The sequence below is a fragment of the Alosa pseudoharengus genome, unplaced genomic scaffold (assembly GCF_046254945.1).
Source record: "Alosa pseudoharengus isolate Yale_2024_CS ecotype anadromous, Long Island Sound unplaced genomic scaffold, YU_APseudo_1.1 YU_APseudo_1.1_scf_9, whole genome shotgun sequence".
NCBI lineage: Eukaryota > Metazoa > Chordata > Actinopteri > Clupeiformes > Clupeidae > Alosa > Alosa pseudoharengus.
This window is the reverse complement of record NW_027468881.1, coordinates 25,272,846-25,299,430: the sequence shown is the minus strand read 5'-3', so window position 1 is coordinate 25,299,430 and position 26,585 is coordinate 25,272,846. Positions and strand designations below refer to the sequence as shown.

General features: G+C 41.9%; 3 protein-coding genes across 4 annotated transcripts in view; 1 reads left to right on the top strand and 2 right to left on the bottom strand.

The window, feature by feature from the left end:
- The first annotated feature begins 14,995 nt into the window (after window positions 1-14,995).
- On the top strand, window positions 14,996-20,247 carry LOC143114594 (ciliary microtubule-associated protein 3). The gene is made up of 5 exons (XM_076276273.1): window positions 14,996-15,135; window positions 15,303-15,401; window positions 16,142-16,275; window positions 16,709-16,826; window positions 19,514-20,247. Exons 1-5 carry the CDS (start codon window positions 15,037-15,039, stop codon window positions 19,580-19,582), a joined length of 519 nt encoding a protein of 172 aa, XP_076132388.1. The 5' UTR covers window positions 14,996-15,036; the 3' UTR covers window positions 19,583-20,247.
- Window positions 20,248-20,347: 100 nt separating this feature from the next.
- taf8 (TAF8 RNA polymerase II, TATA box binding protein (TBP)-associated factor) lies at window positions 20,348-25,998 on the bottom strand. 2 transcript variants are annotated; one of them, XM_076276271.1, is made up of 9 exons: window positions 25,819-25,998; window positions 25,157-25,225; window positions 24,379-24,538; window positions 23,555-23,653; window positions 23,324-23,386; window positions 23,083-23,207; window positions 22,423-22,588; window positions 21,223-21,365; window positions 20,348-20,931 (listed from the first exon to the last, which is right to left on the bottom strand). In XM_076276271.1, exons 1-9 carry the CDS (start codon window positions 25,864-25,866, stop codon window positions 20,794-20,796), a joined length of 1,011 nt encoding a protein of 336 aa, XP_076132386.1. In that variant the 5' UTR covers window positions 25,867-25,998; the 3' UTR covers window positions 20,348-20,793. The 2 variants fall into 2 exon arrangements, with proteins under 2 accessions (XP_076132386.1, XP_076132387.1); XM_076276272.1 differs by lacking the exon at window positions 25,157-25,225.
- Window positions 25,999-26,555: 557 nt separating this feature from the next.
- The window catches only part of xpc (xeroderma pigmentosum, complementation group C), a 10,487-nt gene continuing 10,457 nt past the window's right edge, over window positions 26,556-26,585 (bottom strand). Inside the window, exon 14 of the mRNA XM_076276691.1 lies at window positions 26,556-26,585. This exon is cut by the window's right edge and continues 746 nt beyond it. The gene's annotated coding sequence lies outside the window, so the exon portion shown is untranslated.

The following is a 26,585-nucleotide window of genomic DNA, read 5'->3' as shown; positions in this document are numbered from 1 at the left end:
CAGTGAGTAGGCCTACTGTGTAATATACTGTTGAAGTAGGTCTACTGTAGGTCTACTGTGTTTTTTTATTGGTTAAGTGGTCCTTGGTCTGAAAAAGTTTGAGAAACACTGGCTTAAAGGATAATTCTGGTATTTAGCACTTTGAGTCCCTTTTCTGGTTTGTTATGGATGAACTAGAGTTCAGAACTAGGGTCCTGTCTCGACTTTCTGACTTGTTTTGAATCACCTTTGACTGTTTCAGAGTGGCTGACTATGGGCATGCATGACCGGCGTTCTATACATTATCCTTATTATACGGCTACTTGCCAAAACGAAAACATAAACTCCACATGATAGGTCTCTAAATGTATTTGTTACCGTTTCGTCGTGCCTTTTGCTGAGAAACAAACAGTTTGCAATACGCTGAACTTGAATCAAACATTCTTTAACACAGCTGATCAACCGTCTGCTTTCACTTTTGAAGTTCCATTGCAAGAAGTTACCAGACTACTTTTGGATTGATATGAAAGATGTTAAACAGAAGCACAAAACCCATTGCTATTGACAACGGTAATTATGTTTGCAGTGGTAATTACATGAATTTATTTTACCATAGAATGTTGGGAAATCCCATTCAAGTCAATGGAGCATTCTACTAGCATTGTGAAGAGCCGTATAATAAATAAAAATAAAAATTTTGTAAAATTTGGCCCCTGTGATACCACATAGTACCATGTGCAAGTTAATGTAGTGTGATCGGAATTTGTGTAGTCAGAATTAAGAACCATTCAAGAATTTACATTTACATTTAGTAATTTAGCTGACACTTTTATCTAAAGCGACTTACAAAAAAGGGAACAATCAAGGTAGGTATGACTATAGGACATGTCACGCAAGTCTTGAAGTCACAGCAAGTACTATTCACATATAATAGAATGACAGTTCAAGCTAAGTCAAGGGAAGGAGAAGTGATAGTCTAGTGCTAGATTAAGCATGCCCAGCTGTTTGTAGTGCTAGGAAAGGAAGTACTCTCGGAAGATCCTCGGAAGTTCCTGTATGTGACAAACTTGATGTGCCTGAATATTGCCTAAAATTACGAGGTGAACTTCTCCCTATGTGGAATGTAGGAGGGGATGCTAGGAAGGAAATTCAAACACATTTTGTGTGTGTACATTAATGTGTATCGTATTCACTGTGAGTTACTGTAGATAAGTGTGTCAGTTACCGGTAAATAAAGTAAAAATATGTATGATTTTCAGGTCTGCATCCTCAGGAGTGGTACCTGTCAGACATGATGCGTAGAGACTTGTGCTGGTGGCATTGGGTGTTGGAAAGCTGACTTGGGGGGCGTCCACTGCTGCAGGTGTCTCTGTTGCTGCGTCCATAGCTGGCCGAGATCACCTTGATGAAACCCGACCCTATGCAAAGACTTAGTTACAAAATATCTATTCTACAAACAGGAAGGTCTTTTTCCAGGAGCATGATTCTTGTAGAATGATGAATGCAATCTGAGTTCATGGGTTAAATTTCCCTGGAACACCAGTGCTCAAAAGTATGAGCTGAAGTTACTTATTGTGTATACATGAATATCAGTGTTATTGATTTGCATATGACTTATGTATATGTAATCTGGCATGCAATTACAGAAGTTAGCAAATATAAATAATTTGTGATGTATAGTTGTACTGTATGTGCTCAGTCTAATGCTGCAGTTCTGCATGACTTGTTTGCATGTAGGTGTTGATGATGTAAAAGTGTTAAGATTTACCACAGCTGATAACATTCTTTGCATGTTCACATGTGACACTTCTTTCTGAAGATCAAAAGAGAGTCTATTCAATATAACAGTAAGGAGGGTCAGTATAGCTGCATTTGAAAGCTTTTCCCAAATATATAGTTGGGACACTTTAGTTCACTGTGAGTTACTGTAGATAAGTGTGTCAGTTACCGGTAAATAAAGTAAAAATATGTATGATTTTCAGGTCTGCATCCTCAGGAGTGGTACCTGTCAGACATGATGCGTAGAGACTTGTGCTGGTGGCATTGGGTGTTGGAAAGCTGACTTGGGGGGCGTCCACTGCTGCAGGTGTGTCTGTTACTGCGTCCATAGCTGGCCGAGATCACCTTGATGAAACCGTGCCCTGTGCAAAGACTCTTAGAATATCTATTCTACAAACAGGAAGGTCTTTTTCCAGGAGCATGATTCTTGTAGCATGATGAATGCAATCTGAGTTCATGGGTTCAATTTCCCTGGAACACCAGTGCTAAAATGTATGAGCTCAAGTTACTTCGGATGAACACAGCTGACTAAAGGTCATCTGCAACCAAAGTAAATATTAAATAGGGCAAGGAAATGTTACTTAACAGGTTGTTTGAATATTGTATTTGCATGTTTTTTTCTATTAGCAGATATAGTGCTGTATACATACCACAGGAGAGATGCCCCGTCCCGCCCTCACATACAGCATACCTCTTGGCCTCTATACCTGAAAACAAGAAAAAGCAACATGGAGGATGGAGATTAACAACAATACATTGCTTTAGTTGCACACATGTCCAACATTGACGCTCTAACTCGCCACTGTCCCAAACTTTTGTTGAGCTCTCCTTGGAGCTCATTTTCCAGTGTTTGCAGTGATCACTACTGGACATTCATTGCTAGACAGCACTTAAGTGAGGATAGACTTATTTCCACTTCACAAATAACCATTGCTATCTGCAATAGCTACAGTACAGGGACATTAATCAGTTCATAGCTGAGGATTTGTCCTAGGTCCACTTCCCTTTCAGCACCATATGCAGTAATGATGCACTGGAGAATGTTTGTTTTTGTTGCACTATAAAGGATATCTTTTTTTTTTTTTTTTTGCAAATAATGCAATCTCACTCTTCAGCACTCCTCAAACATGCACACTCTTCCATTTTTCTGCATGGCTGGAATTTGAATGATGGGACAGAGCACCAGTGAGATGTTTTAAAGGCAAGCAGTCACCTTTACAGTGTAAATCCTCTGTAAAGACTGAGGGCTGTATTTTGGGCTCCATCGCATGGCGTAAAGCTCGTTATTCACCCGAGCAAAGCTTAATTCGGTATTTTGCACGTTTATTTTTTAAACATTGCGACCAGGGGTGTGGCAATTAGCAACCTAGAGAGGGGCCTGGCGCGTTGTCTAAAAATCGCTATCATACACCACCTAAATCTGGTCAGAAGTCAATGGCGAGTTGTTCATATGCTATTTTAAGAGCGCATGCAACAGTCATATTGAGAGGTGCACGTGTGGTGTCTGGGTAAAAAAGAGATGCAATTGTTGTTTGTATACAGATCGACTTATGTACTGTAGTGGTAACGTGTACTTTATTATTAACTGTAAAACTGTATGTATATTCATGGACTTACAATGGACTGTGGGTGTTATGGTTATTATATGTGGGTTTGAGGGAGGAATGATGCATACGAGTTGATGAACAAGATTGACAGCCAGCTGTATGCAATTGGGATTGGGCTGGTGGGCAATCAGCTTGGACACATGGATTGGCTGGCTTCCCAATAAAAAATACGCTGGACACTGCGGGAAGGGGCGAGAGCTACGGGACGCACTGTGCCAGGGGAATGCGGTGGTGGTTCTGGTTGTCTGTCCGTCCAGATTCCTGTGTTTGTGTCCTGGTGATCGCCTATCGGAGGACCCTGGAGCTGCCTTACTGGAACCAACGTGCCATGCCGAGGAACAACTGACACACACCTTGAAAGGAACGGTAGAATTCTGAGTGGGTGACTGCCCAGACAGCAAAATATATTTGGGCCAGATTTGGTCCAGATCGTCATTAGCATTTGGCGCAGATCTACTAAACGGACCTGCCCCGGGGTCATTTCTTCCAACGGGCCAATACCGGAACAGGTTGGAATTACGGATCAGAGACAGATCTGGGCCAGAACTGGCCCAGTACAGTTAATATTGCCATGGCATTTGGTGCGGATCTGGCCCAGACTCATATTCTACATCTGGGGCTCATCTGGCCCTGGTCTGTGATTCATATTTAAGCTATCAGAGAATTAAGACCCACACAATTTGTAATTTTCAAAATAGTTTTTTATTTTAAAAAGGCAAAAGAGAACACTGTGTCAGCTAGCCTAAGCTTAGGCCTACAACATAACACAAACCAATATGTGAAATATAAGGCTTATGTTGATAAACAAACTCCGCTAAACGCACTGAAAGAAAATGTCATGTTAACATAGTCCGTTGCATCTAACCGGCTGATGTCCCGATGATGATGACGACGGCGCTCAGCTGTGTCGGAGGAAGATTACTGGCAGTCTGGTGAGCACTGAAAGCACAGAACAGTTGGGCGATCCTGCAGATCAACAGGTCGGTGGACTTTGACAGCGACAGTTTGTTGTTTCGTGAGAGTTCTTCGACGTTAGCTAGGCTACTCAATCCAGACTGCAGGGCAGGCTGCTATCATGGCAGCTCGCAGGTCAGCAGCAGTTCCTTGGTCGCGGCAGCGGCAGATCTCTCGCAGAGGCTAGCTGTCCTGAGAAATATTTTCGAGCAGACGGTGAATAGCAGCGCCGTTCACGGATGGATGTCAGAGGACCAGGGCAAAAACTAGCCCAATGGACTAAGGTTAAAGTTAGGCATCAACCTGCGATTCTTCCTCACTGCTCCTGTGAGACGTACAAAAAGCACACAAAGCAAAGAAACAAAGAGTAAATATTAGATTCAACATCCAAAGATTATTTATTTTATAACAGTATAGTATGCCAACAACGCATTGCATCCCAAACCGGATAAACTGGAGGACAGCGACAATTCTTGTGGATCTTCGATAAAAAGCCTAGTGTTTACAGCCAAGTTTTTCCACTCTAAATCCATTTTAAAAAACGCTGGCCGTCTATGCAATACCTGCAGTGCTACTAGCAGCAAGGCTAGCTACAGACAAAGTGGGTAACGTTAGCGCTAATGGCTACGAATTTGCAGCTAACACACAATGGACACGATATTAAGCGATTTTGGTAAATAATAAGCAAAGCTCACCAATTTAGCCTTAAAGCTCATGTTCACATAGTTGTGGATGCATGTTTAAAAGAACCTAGACTACAAGCTAACCGTAGCTACTACCTAGCTTGTCTGGCACGTTTCAGTTTGTCAGAATTTCAATTCAATTTCAATTTCAATTTATTGTGCTTATAGAGCGCCAAAACATAACACATGTATCATGGCGCTTTACAGAATGTAGGCAATCAGAGAAAGAAGGAAAGAAAGGAAGAAAAGGAAAGCAAGAGAGAGGCCCATGGGTAACAGGGGCGAGGAAAAACTCCCTAGAATTGGAGATATATATAGGAAGAAACCTCGAGCAGATCCACGACTCAAGGGCCTGACCCATCTGCCTAGGGTCAGTACATGACAGTAAGGTCTGTATACATGACAAATGCATATGATAGTCGGGTGTAGAGAATAAGACATGGTGTTAAGCACTTGAGCTGAAAGTTACAAGAGGTGGGATGATTACGTATCCGTTATGGTAATTCGTTATTCCTGATTTAGTGACAGAAAGTTCAATAGTCCAGCATTGGGATTGTCCAGGGGAAGGGAGTTTCCGAGGGGCATGTGGTGGGTTGGTGGATGGGCCAGTAATCCAGGCAGAGTTGTCATAGGCTGGTGGTGGGTCGCTAGGCTGTACGGGCCAGGAGTCCAGATAGGGGGCAGTAATAGGGCAGTCGAGGATGGGACTTCAGGTGAGATGGGTGAGAGGAGGGCCAACACACGGATGGTTGATGGCTGGTGATGATATACCTCACAAGTGAGGTACAGTAAGGGGGAAGAAAGAGAGATGTAGAGTGGGTTAGTATTACTGAAAATCAGAATGGTTAATGTCAATAAGTAATCAGTAGTACTATATATTGTTACAGTATACCATGGTGGGAATAGGCAAGAGAGGGAGAGTTGAGAGAGAGAGAGAGAGAAGGGGGGAGAGGAGAGGGGGGGGTTGTACGGCGTGACACATGAAAAGTCCATGACAGCACTATGCTATAGCAGCATAACTAAGGCATGGTGAGGGGTAGTCGACACCAGCGCAGGTATGGTCAGTGACCACCATCGCACGTGCGACTGGGGTGCCAGTCACACGAGGACTCAGCAGGGTGGTCCATTCCAAAAAACCCTGAGGTGGGTGAATTTCCACGCACCATACCTAACTATGGGAGGCAGTAAAGAGGTATGTTTTAAGTCTAGACTTAAAAATAGGGAGGGTGTCTGCTAGTCGAATTGAGGTAGGAAGATTATTCCAGAGGAGGGGTGCGCGATAGCTGAAAGCTCTGCCTCCTACTGTAGTTTTTGAGATTCTTGGAATTACAAGAAGGCCAGTATTCTGTGATCGTAGCGGTCTGGGTGGGTTATATGGAACTAGGAGATCTTTAATATATTCTGGTGCCTGGCCATTAATGGCTTTGTATGTTAGAAGTAATATTTTGAAGTCAATGCGACTTCTAACAGGCAGCCAGTGTAGAGATGCCAGGATAGGGGAAATATGTTCATATTTTTTAGTTCTAGTGAGTGTGCGAGCAGCTGCATTTTGTATAAGCTGTAAGCTCTTTAGACAGGTGTTATTGCAGCCAGCGTATAGAGCATTGCAATAATCAATCCTTGAGGTGACAAAAGCATGGATTAATTTCTCAGCGTCTGGTAGGGATAAAGACTTCCTTATCTTTGAAATGTTCCTTAAATGATAGAATGAAACTTTGGTAATCTGTTTTATGTGATTACTTAGTGATAGGTCTTGGTCAATTGTAACTCCTAGATTTTTAACACATGTGGATGAGGATAGTCGGAGATCAGTAAATGTAGCCTGTGATGAGGATAGGATATCCCTCATCTTTTTAGGACCTAAAACCATGACTTCTGTTTTATCTGAGTTCAAAAGCAGGAAATTGTTTGTCATCCATGTCTTTATGTCTCGTATACATGTGTCAAGTTTGGCTAACGGAGTCAATTCGTCAGGTTTTATGGAAAGGTATAGTTGTGTATCGTCTGCATAAGAATGAAATTTAATGCCGTGTTTCCTAATTTCTGAGCCTAGAGGAAGCATATAGAGAGAAAATAACAGGGGCCCTAGTACTGAGCCTTGAGGCACCCCATATTTTACCATAGTCTGGGTAGATGGTTCATTGTGAACCTGTACAAATTGTCTGCGGTTGGAAAGGTATGATCTAAACCAAGCGAGTGCTGAGTCTTTAATGCCTATCGAATGTTCAAGCCTGTGGAGTAGTATGTTGTGGTCTATGGTGTCAAAGGCAGCACTGAGGTCCAGGAGGACCAATATTGATATATGTCCATTATCGGCAGCGATGAGGAGGTCATTAAAAACTTTAACTAAGGCTGATTCAGTACTGTGGTGAGCTCTGAAACCAGACTGATATAATTCTTGGATTTTATTCATATGCAAGAAGGTACCAATTTGTTTCGACACTATTTTTTCTAGTATTTTTGACAAAAAAGGGAGATTAGATATAGGCCTATAGTTGGCCAGGTTGTTAGGGTCAAGGGTAGGCTTTTTGAGGGATGGCTTAATGACAGATAACTTAAACGACTGTGGTACATGGCCTGATAGCAGTGAGTTATTTATAATCTGGAGCAAAGCATTATCCAACAAAGGAAGAGCAGTCTTCAGAAGATGAGTAGGAATAGGATCTAGTAGACTAGTTGTAGATTTTGATGAAGAGATTGTGGAAGTGAGGTCTAATATGTCAATAGGTGTAAATGAATTCAACGTTGTTCGTCTCATCTGTGATTCAATTATGTTTTCGCTACCGTTCAGCAATGGAGTATAAATATTTGGTGAGACTGACTGGATATTAATCTTATCTCTAATTGTTTCAATTTTGTCATTGAAAAAGTTCATGAAGTCATTACTGTTTAGGCAAATAGGGATAGAGATAGAATTTCAGAGTAAACTAAGTTTGTAAACTTTCATGTTTAATACAGGCCTAAATATTTAGCAGACTAAAATGACATCAACACCAGTTTACATTTAAAATGATACTTGTATAATGTACTTACCAATAATCACAAAGACGGTGCAGCCAGTCTTCCACTCTGCATATTCACATAACGCAGAGTTGCAGGTTTATGTGGGGGGAAAGTGTTCCGTTAGTTGTGGCGCGTCAGGTCTGCACAGCTCCTGCGGATCGATCTGGCCCACACCCGCCGGGCGGACTCAATTCACTTGTGGCGCGTCTGGTCTGCGAAGCTGCCCCGGATAGGCGCCGCACCCGCTGGATGGACTGTCACAGTCAGAAGCTACAGACAAGTCTGGCGCAAAGTTGGTGCAGATCTGCATAGTGAGTGCGACTGCTGCGCGAATCTGCTGATTCAAAAACGGATCTGGCACAGATGTAAATGCTGTCTGGGTGGGGCTAGCTACGGGCTCGGACGGTCGCTTAGTGTTTGTTTACTTCCTTCTCAGGCGGCAGTTCCTCGAGATGACGAGCGGTGGATTCGGAGGAGGCTGACGAGCGATTTGGCGTTCTTGCTGCATCTAAAGGAAAGTAACCGTGTCTATCGTTGTTGTGTGTGCTTGGATTCAACCGTGTTTTGCCCTGAGAATTCCCTCTGCCTTCTCCAGACGGCTTGCTGCTGCTGTGTGCTGCTTCCGGGTTGCGCGTCACCACCGTCTGATCGGAGCAAGACGGGGAGCGTTCGCGAGGAGCTGAGCTGCGCGCTTCCATCTTCATAAAGCCGTTTTGGACTGTCGATGGTAGGCTTGGAAATCGGTTCCAGGTATCGGTAAGGAACCGGTTCCAAATGTTCCGATCCATCGGAATCGTACACATCCAAATGTTAACGATTCCAATACAAAGCTTTATTTTAGAAAGGTTTACTTTTTTAGAAAAAGTATTCAACTTCCGTACTGTTATTTCACACTTGATATTCATTCTCTAAAACCATTTAAATTAGACATTAAAAGCCAACAACTCTCAAAGCCATCCTAAGTGTTCAGCAAATGGTACAGGAATCAATAAGGAATCGCATCGACAAGCAGAATTTACAACGGCATCGATATCTATAATTTCTCAACGATGCCCATCCCTAGTCGATGGACAGTTAAGTGCGGGCTGCCGCAGACAGACTTGTTTGGGGGTACCTGCTGGGAGGGCTGACTTTATTTGGTTTGTGTTTTGCTTCTTTTCTTTGGGGGATTCAGCAGTGGGCTGTGGCAGAGCCAGCTAATTCCCCACAGATTTATGGTATTTTGTTTTCCTTTCTGTATGTCCATTTTATGTGTCGCCTGCCCATAAGAGGATCATTAGAGGGCTGCAGCAGTGGGCCATAATGCACTGGGGGTTTGCTGTGCTGTTATAGTTAGCCGTGTGGTGGAATTTAGCCCTGAGTGTTCTGTAGTGAAATGTTGCTGTGTGACATGTTTTATTCTATAAGAACTCCTTTTGGTCACCTGTGTGTCTTGCTGTGATTTGCCCCCCCCCCCCCCCTGCTGCAGATTGACTGTTGGAAGGTTGTGTGTAGGCCCTTAATAAATACCATGGTTTGTACTTCTGAGTCTGTGGTGTCTATGGTCTGGGGGTCCTAAACGTTCCTGTGAGGGAAACCGCCTAGCTAAAACAAATTGATAAATGCTGGGTGGTGAATCCCCCTGAAAGAAAAGTGGTTGTCGGGCCACGACACACGCACCATCCTTCTATCATTCATGAACGCACACCAGTGCACGTCCATGCAAAGCATTACAGATTGCACGATTACAATGGGAAACATACAGTAATTAGAATAAAGATATTACGAAATAGGCTACTGTACATCTCATGATGAGTAGTTATTCACCATCATTTGCAAATTGGTAATGACTGTTAAAAGTGATTAGGGGAGAGGCGAGAGACACGTATGGAGCACAGCTGAAGACGCACTGTCACGAGATATTGCACTGCTCGTGACCTCTGCAGGATAAATGTTTTATTCAGTCATTTGAGCAATATTAGGGTAAGTGTTGCTTTTTCCAGGCTATGTTTTTCGACGGTAACCCATTGTCAGTCAATAGTGAAATAACTGCATATAACTGTCTTCGTTGACTGACACCTTGGTGAAGTTAGTTTCACTTTGCCAATGAGTTCAAATAATAGACGAGTGCAAATGCGTGAAGGCTATACTAGGTTTTAGTAATGCATGGTTTAAGAATGACTCATATGGTCTCGCAAGCAGCCTCCTTCAAATGCCAAAATACCGATGCATTTATTTGACATATCGCGCTTTGCACCGTTAAAGGGAATGCCAGATGTCATTCTCATTGGTTTAAAATGACGTTACGCCCCAAACACACCCATATGACTGATTAAAAAACCTAGGAACACCTTGTTGCGCCATGCGCTCCACTTTTGATAACGAAACCCCTCCCAATGTGAACTGGACATCCTACTAAATTTGAATAGACTTTTGACGAGTGACAATGCACTTTAGAATGTCATGATAGGGCCCTGACTGTCCTTGCCCTAAAGACTGTTCATAATAGTTAGTGACAAAGGACTTTCTACAGAAAAATGAGTAGTGACCTACTATTCTATCAATTTATTATCAAGGAATCTATTTAGTTTCTAAACGTCATACTGAATTTTAGCTATTATTTCAATTTATATTTTAATTTTAGCTTATTTTCATTTGCTACTTGAGGGTCATTGGGGTAATTCCTGTCCTATCCTACAACATATCTGATACATAGAGTATATTTCTGCCTTATTTTTTGCAATTCCTATGATATCTGATGGCAAAACCAAAAAGTATGTGAATTATGCTAATTAGCAAGCTTAAAACTCAAAATTGAGCTTGGTAAACAAAATATTTGAATTCAGCACCCTCAAATTGTGTGAAATAGCCCCTTTACCGACTTTTCCTCAAATTTGCCAACAGGACTTTTTCTGAACGTTTGTTCGCTATCTGCTCTCCCTCTACAACCAACTCAAAATCAAACACAAAACAAGTGAATCACGCTGCCAAAATAACTGGCTCCCCCCATTCCCCTCTATTTGAGCTGTACAGCCGCTCAGTGATCGGAAAGTTATACTGATCACACCCTCTCACCCCCTCCATCACGCCTTCCAGCTACTACCATCAGGCAGGCGTTTTAATGTACCACTGGCCCGTAAAATCATCTACAAAAAATTCTTCATCCCCTCTGCAATAGCCATACTGAACAGCACAAAATGAACACTAGTCAGCTGAAACCTCAACACAAAGCAGCTAGGTAAAAAAGCTCGGCCCCGGGCATGGCCCAGAGACTCGCTAGCGCCCCCTTACGCCCCCTTAGATGACTGATCCCGTGGTGGGCATATACTTTCAGCTACACACACCAAATTTGGTAGGTGTTTGTATCTCCCCAAGATGAACAACTTTCATATGTACAATGCATTAGCCACGCCCAACAGGAAGTGAGGTATTTGGGATTTTGTGCAGACTAATATGTGATGAAATATGTGATGAATCATGATGCCAAAGGAGGTGCTTCCCATGGGTGAAAACGCATGAAATTTGGCACACACATCAAGTGATACAGTGAATAGACAGGGATAAAAGCTTGGCACCGGGCGTTGCCCAGGAACTCCATAGCGCCCCCTTATGTCACTGTGACTTGTGGTTGGCATATAGTTTTAGATACACACACCAAATTTGGTGGGTGTATGTAACTCCCAAAAACAAACAACTTTTGTATTAACATGCCATTAGCCACGCCCACAGGAAGTGAGGTAATTGATTATAAATTGTGAAGCCTTTTTTTGATATGTTGTAATTTGACGAAATGGTGAAATTATTAATTTTAATACCCTTAAATGTGTCATAATTCACCATGCATGGCTTGAAATGTTTTAAATTTCACAGGTCATTGAAGACCATGTTAATGATAATATTTACATGCCCATAATTCATGTTTGGCATAGCGCCACCAACTGGCAACAGAAAGAATGACAATTACACTGATGTCACATGATCAATTTTAACATACTGCTCCTAGACGGTTTGTCAGATTCATGTGAAATTTGGCAAACATTATGCCAAGATGTCACTGATGTTAAATTGTGAAGGGATTTTTGATATGTTATATATTTGATATGATTTTAATATCTCACCACATGAAGAGGAAATGTGTCATAAATCACAGTTCATTGAATGAATGGTCTGAAACTTCTCAGGTTAATAGATATCATGATTATGATGATATTCAAACACCCAATGGGCCTGCCTGGAATAGCGCCACCACCTGGCCAAGCAGGAAATGTGTCAGAAATGCTCTATGCTTTGAATAAATGGTCTGAAACTTCTCAGGTTAATAGATATTATGATTATGATGATATCCAGACACCCAATGGGCCTGCCTGGCATAGCGCCACCACCTGGTCAAGCAGGAAATGTGCCAGAAATGGACAATGCCTTAAGTGATTGATCTGAAAGTTTACACAAATTTTGGATATCATTATTGTGATCATATTCACATGTCTAATTTCCATGTCTAACATAGCGCCACCATCTGGCCAACCAAAAAGTGTATCAGAAATGTTCTTTGCTTAAAATGAATGGTCTGAAATGTCTCAGGTTAATATATATTATGATTATGATGACACCCAATGGGCCTGCCTTGCATTGCGCCCCCACCTGGCCAAGCAAGTTCATGTGGCAGAAAATAAAATACAAAAACAAATAGCACACCCATCAAATATGAACATTTCACAAATGAACCACATCGGTGCTTTGTTGGATTCCGACATGTCACGGCTTGCGGCCCGCAGGTGCTCGGGCCCGACATTGCCGCTTGCGGCTATATTTCTGTTTACTTCTTGAACAATAATAAACAAGCCAACAAATAGGCCAATGATACAGCAATAATACAGTTACATGGGGCAAGTTAATTCCACTCCATTTTTCTTTAAGTACACCTGCAACCCATGCACTTCCAACATTGGTTGTGTACAGCAAACATACCGATGAGCCCGATGAATGTCTGTTCCTGCATTGCGAGAAGTACTGAGCAGGAGGAGTTTCTGACTGTTTAAATAGACATGTTACAAGACTCTTATCAGGCCACAATATCATAAGATCACAATATCAAAACCACAAAAACACACACAATGTATAACTTTGCCGTTTTTACATATAGCTATGCATCATATCCTACATCACATCCTTGTGGATTATTCGACAATATTTACAGAGGTGTTAGTCACAACAATGTGACAAAGCAGTTACCTTGAACAATGGCATAACTTCACATTCTGGTTGCACTGACAGTGTCATTAAATACTTTTGACCTATCAATCAGTTATGTTGGGTAACTATAAACTACACTAAACAATAAAATAAACTAGCATTGTCTGGTTGGCCTGTTCCAAGAGCACCATGCTACAGCCTAATGCTATGGTTTGACTGTTCAAAAACACCATGCAGCTGTGTTACCTTAACTATTATATTTTTATCGTTTGGGAAATTGTAATCTCTTACACTGTATATACCTCAATTACCAGTAACATAATGACTACTTTGCATGCACTGGTAATTCCTTGGAAGTGCATCTCTAGTTTTTGTTGTTCGCTTCTTTGTGATAGCTGATGCAAGTGCAGGCTTTGCTGTCACATATCGACATAGCAGGATTAAAGGACTTTGATATAGGCATCTGTGTTTAGGGAAATGATCACCAAAGACAGATACAAAGAGATAAAATGAGAGTGAAAAATAATCTGATGGATGGATTGAATGATTGATTGATTTATTGGATCATTATTTAATTTCATACTTTATTGTAGGCCTACAGCGTCTTGGTGGTTTCACTGATTCGTACATAGGCAAAGTATCATTAACTCATACGGCCTCCAGACAAAATAACAATGTAACCAGACGCTAGCCCAACCGATTGTCATCCATCTCGAATTTGCCTTTTTACCAGTGTCTTATTACATTCATAACCAGGGATTCTGATAAAACAGGCCTGTACCTTATGGTGACACAATCTCCAGGGACTCAAAAATGTGTCTGGCTGAAATCTCTGAATTTCCCAAAACTGATTCAATAGGCCCTTGTTCTTTGTCTTGCCTTATTCTTTTTTGTAGTTTTACAGTTTGGTGTGGTTTCTCTCTGTAAACACTCTCATATCTGTCATAGCCTATCTAAAGAACCCAAGATTGACTGACTGATTGAACGACTGAAACATCCCTTATGAAAGAGAACTATCTTGTAGTAGCCTATTTTGGGACAAAATATTACGCTAATCTTATAGGAATACTATATTTTGGGACATAGCATACTAGACGTAGCCTACTATAAGACTAGCCTACTATAGAAACACTATAGGCAGCTAAGGATATTATAGGTAGGCCTAGGCTTACAGAACATCACAGAAGTAGGCACTATCATAGAATTCTTAGGATTATAGTTATTTTTCGTAAGGGTTGTAGTCATAGAAAGCTAGACACTGAGTAGCCTACATGTCTGACACTTTTCTTTTGTTTTCTCTAGAGTATAAAAAATGGGTTTCTGTCCCCATTTTCAAATTTGATATTTCTGTCAATGCTACTTTTCTAGCAATGTTTCACTGTGCAGTGGCACCCAAAGATTCTAGAGCGCTTAAAAGACATCTGGCTCTGGGAGGTCGAGCACCTGGTTACTATAGTAACCATTTAGTAAACAAGCAGGTAGGTATGGCGGCAAAACGGGAGGCAGGTATGTTGTTGTCAGTCTTGTGTTTTTCAAATTACTCGATTCGGTTTGCCTCTATCCTGCATTATCCTGGCAGCTATAGTGATAGGCCTGACAAATTCGTCCATATACCATGCTAGCGATCAATTCAATTTAAAATGTCAAAGTCCTTTGGTAGTTTAGTAGGCTAAGGTTTTAGCGAAAGTATCGATACGTTAGATAATTGGCCTAACAAAATAGGCGGTGAGCAGTTTGGTGACTTAGGCTAAGCCTGTCAGTCCATGATTTAGCATAGGCTATGCCTTACAATTACTAATGAGTTGTCGCATTTTAAAGCAGCCGGTCAAGTCGCGTTTGGGAGCTGCCAGCAACGTTTGATGTTTCCAGCCCACTGTGCCCCCAATCGCTTGGGGAACGAGATGCTGGCAGTGAAAGGATCCCCAGAGCGCGGGCCCGGCTGCTATGACAACCATGTGGTGAGTGTTTCTTTTACTGTTTATGGGCGGTGTCGGTGCTGGGTCAGGTAGGTATTGCATAACAAAAGCCAGGAAAATTTCTTGTAGGCCTGCTTTTTGAAGAATCCAGACGAGTACAAAATAATGGTTAAAAACTGTAGGTCTAGCACGATTTTCATTGCTTTCAGATTGGCACTGTCTTGTATGACATTCAGAAAAGACCAGAGAGCAAGAAGGGCTATATTTTAGCAGCAAGAACTGCAGCACGCTTTCGACCTGTTGCACAGGTGAGTCAATGCTCAGGTGGTCCCATTAATAACAACAACCTTGAGATATTCTCAACAGCTTCACTACACTGTATGACCTTATGTATCCAGTCTATAGTTATTACAAACATACCCAGGGCAACATTAACATAAAAGAAGCCCCAAAAGGGCCATTCATGTACTATTTAGCAGGGTTCCCATGGGTCATGGAATTTCTGGAATAGTCTATTCTAGACATGGAAAGTCATGGAATTGTATCATTTGTGGGGCAAAGTCATAGAATATCAGGGGATTTTGTAGTAGCAGTTTAAAATGTACTTGCAAAAACACATTAATGCAAATATATGTCTACGTAGAATTGATGTATATCTAGTAATTAGCTTTACTGCTTGCTTGAGTGGTTGTGGTTAGCCTAACTTTGTTTATTCAATGGCCATTTATTTATCTCCCACTCAAAAAAAAAGTCAAAGATTCTTGAATGCTACGCGACTACTCTGAAATCTTTGGTCGGTATATTGTACGATTCATTCTAAGTAGATCATGGAAATTCAGGTTTTTTTGTCAGGGAAAGTCAGGGAAAAGTCATGGAATTTTACATCTGTATGTTTTACAAGCCTGTATGTAGGCTTACTTGGCACACCATGCCAATGGTAAGCATTCAATGGCAGGATGTATTCAACAATTGACAAGGTCGCATCGTTTTACTGTGTAGAAGCAATGCTGTAGGCTACTGATTACAACCATGACATCTCTGTCTACAGACATTGACTCCATCACCACAGAAGTACCAGCCTAACTGGGCCCTGTCTAAAACAGAACCTCCTGGGAAAACCCCCTTCAACTCCACCATGGCCAGATTATCTGTCCAGCAGATCAGTACCGGCTTAAATCCAGGGTGAGTTCAGTCTTATCCATATCAGCAGTGAACCAAAGCAAACTTCCCGATGGCATCAGTGTTGCTAATCCACTGCTACCCAGTAGGTCTCACATGACACACTGTATCACCTGTACCACATGAAATCACATGAATTACAAAATCCAAAGGGAGCTTTTCAGGTATTGCGGCAGCATCTCAATTGACAAGTCTGCTACTCTTTATTGCCTGGTGCAGCTAAGATGCAGCTAAGTAGCAGCAGAACCATCTCAACTTTAAATTCTTGGATGTCAGACCATGAATATTGCCTACTGCAGAAGCATTGATAGTATTAATGACTTTTGTTAGTAATATAACCCTGAACAGCTGAGGTTCTGATTGGCTGGAGAGAAACTATACTGAAAAATGCTGATGATGGCTGAAATGCTGACCTTTCTGTCCTATCCATCGCTAGCCCAGGGACGTACGCTCACAACACCAGTGCCTGCAGGAAGGTGTCCTGGCCCATGAAGTTTGGCTCCCCAGACTGGAACCGAGTGCCTCAGCTGGAGAGGAAGGCGCTGAGAACAGAGGTGAGGGAGAGAGAACCATATGGAAACAAACTGAATGGTTCAAATACCATATGTTTTCCTTACTTAGATCGGGCAGAACCATATTCTATGTAAGACCATCACATTTTCATAATACAAAATAAGACAATATAATATTTATATAATGGCCAGTTTCCAACTAAGGCATACATTTGTAGTATGAAAAGGCACAGGATTTTTGGGTCATATAAGAAATCTTACATGTAAAAGGTATGTGATAATATAACAAATTGATATGATAATGTAGGAAATGACTATGAAATTTGCCAGTTTTGGGATAGATTCATGTTAGGCAGCCGTGGCCCATTCCGGACCTGTAACCGGAGGGTTGCCGGTTCGAGCCCCGACCAGTGGGAACGGCTGAAGTGCCCTTGAGCAAGGCACCTAACCTCTCACTGCTCCCCGAGCGCTGCTGTTGTAGCAGGCAGCTCACTGCGCCGGGATTAGTGTGTGCTTCACCTCACTGTGTGCTGAGTGTGTTTCACTAATTCACAAAATGCAGAGACCAAATTTCCCTCACAGGATCAGGCTTATACATAATACGGCTAAAACATAGGAAATTACTGTATATAATAATTTAGTAAGTGAAAATGCAGCATTACACAAAGGAGCACATCCGGAGGGGTTGGTTGCTTTGCTCAAGGGCACCTCATCCGTGGATGTGGGAGAGTACTGTTCAATCACTTCGCTCACCCACATTTTTTCTACCATTCAGGGATTGAGCTTGCCACCTCCCATTTAGAAGTCCAATTCCCTAAGCGGTAGGCCATGGATGACCTCATGCAATCAGCAATGAAAACACTTCAGTATTTATCGCTAAACAATAGGGGGTTCAGCATCAGGTGGATTGTGTTAAATGCCTTTCAAAATGAAAGGCAACAAGTTTTCTGTCCATGCCTTCACCCCATATGTCCAGCCCTCATTCTTTGTAGGTGTTACAGCCGGAGATCTGGACCCACAAGCATGATGATGCCAGTTGGGCATGGATAGAAGGTGGCATGGGGTGAGAAAAGAAGCACAAACTGACTTATCTAGTTAAAAAGTGTCATAGCTTCTAGGGTGCAGTTGTTTTGGTTTGAATATTGTTTACATGATCATATTACCAGGGTTACCACACAGGCACACAGGCATACTCAGAGAGTAGACCAGAAATGTTGCACACACAAGTTTTGGAATATTTGCTAAACTTTGGCCACAATATCTGATTATAGTTGTCACTATAGTCACACTATAGTCAGTATTTTTCTGTATTTGCCATTCAGATCAGGAATGGTTAGTTGTCCATTCCTGAACATTGTGCAAGAGCTGTTTACTGATATTTCTAATGTATTCACGCTGATGCATTCAGAGTGGCGTAAAGGGAGAGGGGGAGGGGAGGGGCGCAGGATGATGCCAGATGGTGGCATGGGAAGAAGGAAAGGAGCAAAAACTGACTTATCTAATTAAAACGTGCTTCAAGGGTGCAGTTGTTTTGGTTTAAATATTGTTTATTACACAGCTCTTCATAATGCTGAAGAATGTTCCATTCACTTGAATGGGCCTTCCCAACATCAGTGGTCTGATATTTCTCGATAACAGACCTTGCTAAGTATAACAGACCGCTGTTTACATGATCACATGGTGCAAATACACACCGAAGGATCCGCATCTGCACCCGGATCAAGCTAATAAGGGCATTTATGCACCCGCATCTAGCCAATGAGGAAGTTTTAGTTGGCAGGTCATTGTCCATAAACACAATTGTGTTTAGACATGGTGAGGTTTCTGGTGAACAAAACATTTCACTGGAAGCTCCTCCTTGCTGAATGTGGTTTTCCAAATCAAACATGTTCATATTTCCTTTACTGGAACTTCCTTAACAGGACCTTGTTTGTTGTACATGCATACTATATTTTTGTAATAAATACTATATGCATAAATAGTAAGGCTGGGCATATAAGATTGTTCGTACATGAATGCTATGTATTATACATGTGGTTTTAGAGCCATAGATGGTCCTTGTGTTATTCTATTAGGACAGATAAGAATCATGTGTTTTCAACAGGACACTAGTGTACATCCGTGTTTCTATCCATCCTCCACAATTAAAGGCATAGTCCTTGACTGTAGCCCTTTAAACTTTCTGTCAAATTCAGTGATACTCTCCTCATGTTTCTCTATCTATCCGAAATAAAAAATAAGAAATAAAATTGATCCTCCTCCCGTAATAACATTTATATCTCTGTTAACCTCCTCATTTAGAATAGCAGGTGGATTTTAAAGCAGTAATTGAAGTTATACGGCAGTATGGAGGGAACATGTAGCTTTGTATAAGATGTAAATGTGAGACAAAGCTGCACTGGTTGCAGTCAGAGAGCAGCTGGTGCACTGAGGAAAGGTAAAAGCAAGTGGCATTATTTACAGTATCCAAGGCGACAGGAGCTGGAATCATTTCTGGATCCTCCCCCACCCCCACCTCAACCCCGTTCTCCTAAAACATGAATTGTAATGCTGTAATCTGTTACAGTATGAAGGGGTTAACAGGTTATAAACAATAGAGTTGTTTGACCAGGGCTCACCTCTGTGTCCCCAAGGTGAACACTCATTTATATCCCCAATCCTTCAGCTGTATTTCTCATACTTTCAAGGTGAGGTAATGGTTGATATTTTCTTGTTCTATTTCTGTCCAGCTTCAATGTGACAAGGAGTTCCTGAAGCAGAGGAACAGAGTAGCATACCTCAAATTATACTACCCCTGAGTCAACACCTCACCAGCAGCTGAAATAAGTATTCTACCTGGATTTAGACCTGACTGCACCACCTGTTCCTGCACATCTACGCCCTACTTTTAACCCCAAATATACCTTGCAATCAGAAATACCTGTTTGTGTTATCAAGATAAATGTATGTATTATTTCTGGCCAGTATTCTGAGAAATGTTACTGTGTGTGAACTGCCTGTTCATCACGTATTTAAGGGACAAAATGAGTGTTATTCTGCACAGAGCTTGTATCTTGCCTTTCCTGCCTCCTTTGATGAACAACCATGCTTTAGTGTTACAGTCTTATATAAAGGAATATTGTCCCAGCTGCTCACATTTTATATCAATTCCTCAAGGTGTTAAAGGAGAAATCCAGCCATTTTCTTACATAGATCGAGGTCACGGAGTAATTGTCGGTACGGGGGGGGGGGAACTGTTTTACCTAGCTCGAGTTGCTGTTGAATCTACCCCAGCGAGGCAGCTACAGCGCTACAGTCTGGGGGCATGTTCGTGAGCCCCATCTTCACACCCCCGGAGTGCAGCATTTTTTTTTTCCGTACTGACAGTACTTGGTGACCTCAGAAATGCTCTATGTGAAATATCGCCGGATTTCTCCTTGAAACATTATTCTGTGTCGACTTGTTTTTTACATCAAATGTATATCAATTAGTGAAATAAAGCTTCATAAAGCAGTGATCAGTTCCAACGTTGTTTTGTTTCACATCTGTAAGTTATGACTTATGAAAGATGACGTGGGCAAATATTAAGAAAAACACAACAGTTTAATAGAAAAACAAAGAACAAGAAAAACTTTTTTTGAGTTTATTACCCCCTTTGTATTCACAAACACGCTTTTAGTCTGGGATTAGGTAGGCAGAGGCAACACAAATAAGACATATCTGTCCCTCGCAAAAAAAACAAAAAAACAAAGGAAGATCAGTGTTCAGCCAAAGCCTTCACTTGACTATCAATCATGATGGTTGAGTAAACCCTTGGAGCATCCCGAAGCACAGAAATCCCAGCTGAGTGAACTGCCTAGCTCCTTTTCCAAGAGTCCATTTTGGCGACATTCACATTACCTGCCCAGAATTCTCAGTTTCCACTACACCGAGGCAGAAGGCAGTTCAAGAGATCCTGGAATCTGGAGTCCTTGGCTGTTGACTGACAGAAACAGAAACTGTCCATGAAAAGTCAGTGGAGTTTCTTCCTTTACTTCTTCCGCCTCACTTTGGGCTTCTTGACTGGCCTCAGGTAGGGGTTATCGATGCTCTCCTCGTTGACCTTCACTGTTGGCACCACCCCACCAGAGGGCAGTCCGGAGTTCTCCTTATCCGCTCCAGGATCATCCTGCATCAGAAAGATAAAAAAAAGAAGATACATAGCTCCTTATTGATCCTTATGCAGCACACCACCAGACAGAGACGCCAGTCTACTCATTACTAGGCAACCATTGTACATAAAACACACATGACATAGACACATTAGATAAGTGAAGTAACTGTTTCTGGAATGACCATGAACATATCTGGCACCTCTCATTGTGACAAATTTGACAAAATAACTGAATGGCATGCTGTCATGGCATGTTGTGCATTTTAGTCATTGGAACAAAGAGATTAAGGCCAACCTCAGACTTACATTGATGATGTTGCCGTGGTTGTTCTCGCTGTCTGTCTGGTCGTCCTGCTCAGAGGAGTCTGTCTCCTCCAGAGACTGCAGCTCCAGCTCGGATGGGAGTAGGGCACTCAGGTAGGGGATAGAGCTCGGACGGGCCGCAATCACTAGTGGCACACACAGAAAATCCGGTCAGGTTTGTAATGGCGGACCATCTGTAACAGTTCTGTTATACGAATTATAACCCACATACGGGCAGTGAAGTTTTGCAGATCATCTCAATTTTGAGGTCTGGTAGACAGCTTTGACAAAAACAGCTTTGATAAACTAAACCGAGACAGCTTGTTGAATGCAAACTCAAGGTAATGACAGGATTAAGAGACAAATGCACACAGACAACAACGACGAGCTAGCTAGCTCTAGCCTTCGAATGCATTTCATATGGTCTGGTGAATCCCCTTTTTTTTTTTTTTGCCTTGTGGTGTCAGCAATGGAGGCACTAAATCAGCCTTTATTCCATCAGCATACGCACTACTCTTCTACAGCAACACTGATTTAAAAGGCTCTATTCTCAACCAAACCTCGCCCCCTCAACTCAGTACCACTGAGCCAAGGTCCTCAATGTACAGTGGGTCCCATTTAAAAATTGACACTTCATTCACGATCAAGGTGATTCACGCAGCTGGGTGAAATGTAAGTACAACTGCAGCCGCTTGGGGGCAGCATAGTCTGCTGTGGCGTTCCACGGTCGAACCGGACGGCGCATTGGACAGCAAGGGCTGTGATTGGCCGAGTTTTCAGTGCGTTTCTCTGTGTTTTTAGCAGCCCCTGCAACATGCTAGTCCACTGTAGCCTAAGCTTTGTACATAATGTTAAACATAGTTTTGGATTCAGTGGCAAGATTTCTTGATTGTACAGTGCCTGTATCTCAGTAATGTTTTAAAATGAGAGCTTCGTCAGCTGGCAGTAGGCTACTTTGTCGGTAGTCATGAGAAGTTCGCTTGCTATTAACAGACCATAAATATGCTGCCCAGAAACCTTGTGAATAGTTCTGATTTCGGTCACTCAAGACTTCAAGACTTGTAGGGCTTCCAGTCTCAGTATCCAACTGGGGCTCCTTCAGTGTAACATTTCAAAGTTTAAGATATGGTTCTTTAAAAATAATAAAGATAAATGAATGAATGAATGAATAAATATATAAATCAATCATGGAAGCGAGCTCACATGGAAAGGCTGTGATGTCGGTCTTGAAAAAGCTCTGGGTCTGTGCTGGGTCCTGGGTCTGTCCGGTCTTGGCCATGAAGCGGGTGAGCGCTCGCTCCACATCCCTCCGCTGAGAGGCAGCTTTCTCACGGACCACCTGGTAATCCGACACCGGCTCCCGGAACGTCTATGCAAAGGCGATGGTAAAGTATAGTCAGCCAGCAGGCTACTGCACCAGAGCCCTGGTCATGCCTTGGTCAGAGGACATGAGTATTCAGTCTACTCAGGAGCACTGTCGCAAAAGCCTGTATAAACCGTTCTCATTCTTTTAGATGGATATACTCCAGACTTTACCTACGTATTGTTCATTTGTCTTTAATGTGGTGTATCTTTATGCATTTTCTTTTTTAATCTCACTATGAACTTTGGGTCTGCAAAAAGACTAACTGAAAAATTAACATTCAATGTTGGCATTACAACTATTGTCAGACTTTAACCATTCAGGGGTGCGTTTCCCAAAATCATAGTTGCTAACCTGTTAGCAATTTAGTTGGTTGGCAATGAGAAATTACATGGCAACCAACAAAGTTTCTAACTTAGTTAGCAACTATGGTTTTGGGAAACGCACCCCAGTACAGTTGGCTAAGCTATACCAATGTGAATTTTAGCTTGAATACACACCGGGGTCTTGATGTACGTGTGAGGATCAGGGAATTCTGGGAAGTGGCTGGGGATATGAGCGGGATGTGTACGCTTCTGTCCAGCAATGAGTGCCTTGGGAATCACAGGTGGATTTGTCACAGGAGCTGTGTAAACAAACATCACAACCGTAACAATCAGGACTTATTTTGTCCTAGAAGGTCAATGAGGTGTTACGTTGTTCTGTATGAGGCAGCCTTCAAGATACACAGAGGATACTTACGTGCAGTTATAACCATTCTCTGGGATCTTTTGGCATACACTGGCAACGTATCCACATTGAAGCCTGTGGGTGAGCAAACGTCTTAGCAACTTAGAGGACGTAAAATCAAAATGTTTCTGACAATTTTCCTACAGGAATGTTGTAGCAAGTGACAGGTTTTATATCCATTAAACTCTTCTCATAATATGAACTATAACTTGCTGAAATGTAGACCTATTGCTGGTCACTTACCCATTTCTATTAGCGTAATCACCACATCCGGCAGCGTGGGCGTGCTTCTGGCTGTGTGCTCACAGTACGCCTTTGCACAACGGCCGATTTCTGTGATGTCTGCAAGGAACAGGAGAAAGGTGAGCACAGTAGCACAATGAGTGACGCTCATAACGAATAGCTTCAGACATGTTCACTTCAAAAATAGCCGAGTCATGCTGCTCCGAAGATTAAATCTTGACTCAGCATGAATTGAAGCTTCTAAAGGACTAAGGACTGGCACTTTCAAGTGACAAGCAGAACAAGGGTCTGTGGGTGCAGTCACTGTTTATTTTCCTTTAAGAGAGAAGAAATCAATATGAAGGTAATTGCATAGTGCTAAATGAGAGAAACAGGAAACTGTTAGGTTTACCTTGAGAGTGCCAGCATTTTCCCACCACAACACTTTACAGCAACAGTCAAATCAATATTATTACATTTCTAAATCAATCTGCAGCTATTCCGTGAACAGAATATTTCTCCAAATATTTAGTACTAGGACATTGTTCATCTTGTCACTTTACTGCCTTATTTTTTGTTTGTATGTTTTTTGTTGGGGTGGGTGGGGGTGGGGGGGTGGGGGGGGTGGAGCCAAGACGGCCATGGACCTGACAAACACAGAAAACTGTTTGATGCTTCGTGGCCTGAAAATCAGTCACCCCAGGTTTGATTCCCGAACCGAATATTGTGAGTCTCTGTTGCTGTCTCTGAACTTTTTAAACTTTTTGTTTTAATCTGAGAAAGCCCTGGTGAGAGTAATTCCGTATGAGGGGGAGGATGAAGTTCAGACAGAAGTTGTCCCTTACAGCTCTGCATCATCTCTGTGAGCGACTCAACGGCAGCCTTCTCTGCACTCTCATAGCCGCACTCCGTCAGGAGCGAGCTCACCACCACCTGAAGGGTGCGCCGCCGCGCCAGGTAGTAGTTCTCTGCTGGACTGGTTGTTGTCTTGTTGGCACCAGAGCGCTACAGAAGCAGACAGGAGAGAATGTTTTAAAGAGTGCTCAGATTATGATTACGCCATACACATGCACCCCTACCAATATATACTGATTCCTGGGGTAATGTGATGAGCAAACAACTAATTCTCAATTGTCAATTAATTGTATTATAGTAGGCTATTTATTGTATTATAGTAGGCTAAGTACTAGGAGCACCCACATGTCTAATAAAACAGATGCTCTATTTCTGTTTTTCTCTAACAAACACTGAAACCTTGTGTATTTGCACAACACTGTATATAAAATTAGATGAGATTAGATTAGATTAGAGTCATCCACACTATAACTACTGCACAAGTAAAGTACCAGCACAACGAAATGCAGCAGGCCTACATGTTTAATGTACTGAAACAGAGCTGAACTGAAAAGCAGATGTTATAAGTCATTATGCTAGAAATGATTATGCTCCAGTATCACAGACTCACAACAGCACAATACTATACTATTTACATTAAAAAAAACAGTTATACATCTAAAGCAGCTATACGTCTTAGGATGTTGATTAATTTGCTTTCTCTCAACATGATTATTATTTGCTAATATTTATTATCAAGTACACAGGGTAGTCTGATACAACACTAACCAGCAAGTGTGATGACAACAAAGACATTGAAGTGTCTTTGATGAACTGTTCAGCCCACCCACAATCCCTCTGTTTGGCCCATGACAATGGGACAGTGGCAAAAACAAACACATGTCAAAGTATGCCACCTCAATTTGCTAACGTTAATTTAGATTCAAATTCAAAACAATGTATGACACATACTATGATGAAGTAGGAAAGACATTCTTAACGTAGCTAGGAAAGGCTACTTAACCTACTTATATCAATATTGGCAAAGTATATCAGTATGTCTAACGTCTTGATAGCCTAAACACAATCAAAGCGATAACAGCACATCATATTATCCTGAATAAAACAAAGAGCAGGCGAACATGGTAACGATAATGCATCGCGTGCCTTCCAAGTTAGCTCGTGTATGGAGGCTACTGTTATACAATAGCAGCTATTTAGCAAGTTATTGATAACGCGTTCTTCTAATCTTCGGTTCCGTTGACAGAAAGCCAAAAACCCTGTATTTAACGTTATACTGGAACGAAAACGTCAAAGCCATTTTATTATATGGGGATGGCTTCACGTTTAACAGGATTGTTGCAGACAGCGCGTTTTTCTTTCTTTCGTTTGGCTAGCTACTGTTAGCTAACGCTGTGATAAAGTGCAAGGAAATTATTATGTGTTCTTACCGTTCCTGAATTTAAGGATCCGCTAGCCATTACCGCCGAATCTGCCATCTTCACAACAATGTCTAATCTTGAGATATTTAAGAAACACAGTTCGTATGATCCGTAAACTACATTTTCTACTTCTACAAAGACAGTATTTTCTTCGCGGTGGTAACAACACAGCAGAGGCACACGACGTCACATCCGTGTTTGTACGGTTAGGACTGGACCTGGACCGTCTCACGCATAGACTGTATATATCGATGTTCTATGGTCTCACGGGATAGACCCTATGGATAGACACAGAGCAAGTGGTCGCACCGTAGGCTACCGTTTACAAATGCACTGTATTTCTCAGAAACTGTTCATTGTACTCTGATCTGTATTGATCCATGAGTGGATGTAATGCAATATTTTGAAACAAGTTCATAGTCATTAGCTCTGATCAGTTGTCTGATATACTTCCAGTTCTGTTCTAGCCACTGTAACCACTGAATTAGCTCCCTCATTCATTCAAGTCATAGTAAGTGCTGTGCTATGATTTCTCTCTATTTTGTTGAGTGCAGTTGAATCCCCATGATCACAATAAAAAGTCTGTGAAAAACATAGCATGAAAGTGAAGTTGGCCACACACATACATTCAGAATATGTAGGCCCTTGTGTACCAAACACCCTGCATGCCACTTATTCATAATGTTCATTTTAAATTGCTGGACCACAAATGCAAAACATGTCAGTTATTTATTCAATTTCAGCCAAACAGTTTAATGCAAAAGTACAGTTACTTT

Bases quoted from the DNA above. Each gene is read 5' to 3' on its own strand.
- LOC143114594 (XM_076276273.1), top strand. From the start codon at position 15,037: ATGTTTCCAGCCCACTGTGCCCCCAATCGCTTGGGGAACGAGATGCTG. The intron at 15,136-15,302 runs GTGAGTGTTTCT...CATTGCTTTCAG, and splicing joins GCTGCTATGACAACCATGTG to ATTGGCACTGTCTTGTATGA. The intron at 16,276-16,708 runs GTGAGTTCAGTC...ATCCATCGCTAG, and splicing joins AGTACCGGCTTAAATCCAGG to CCCAGGGACGTACGCTCACA.
- taf8 (XM_076276271.1), bottom strand. From the start codon at position 25,866: ATGGCAGATTCGGCGGTAATGGCTAGCGGATCCTTAAATTCAGGAACG. The intron at 25,226-25,818 runs GTAAGAACACAT...TGGGCCAAACAG, and splicing joins GATCCTTAAATTCAGGAACG to AGGGATTGTGGGTGGGCTGA. The intron at 22,589-23,082 runs GTGTGTATTCAA...GCCTTTGCATAG, and splicing joins ACACGTACATCAAGACCCCG to ACGTTCCGGGAGCCGGTGTC.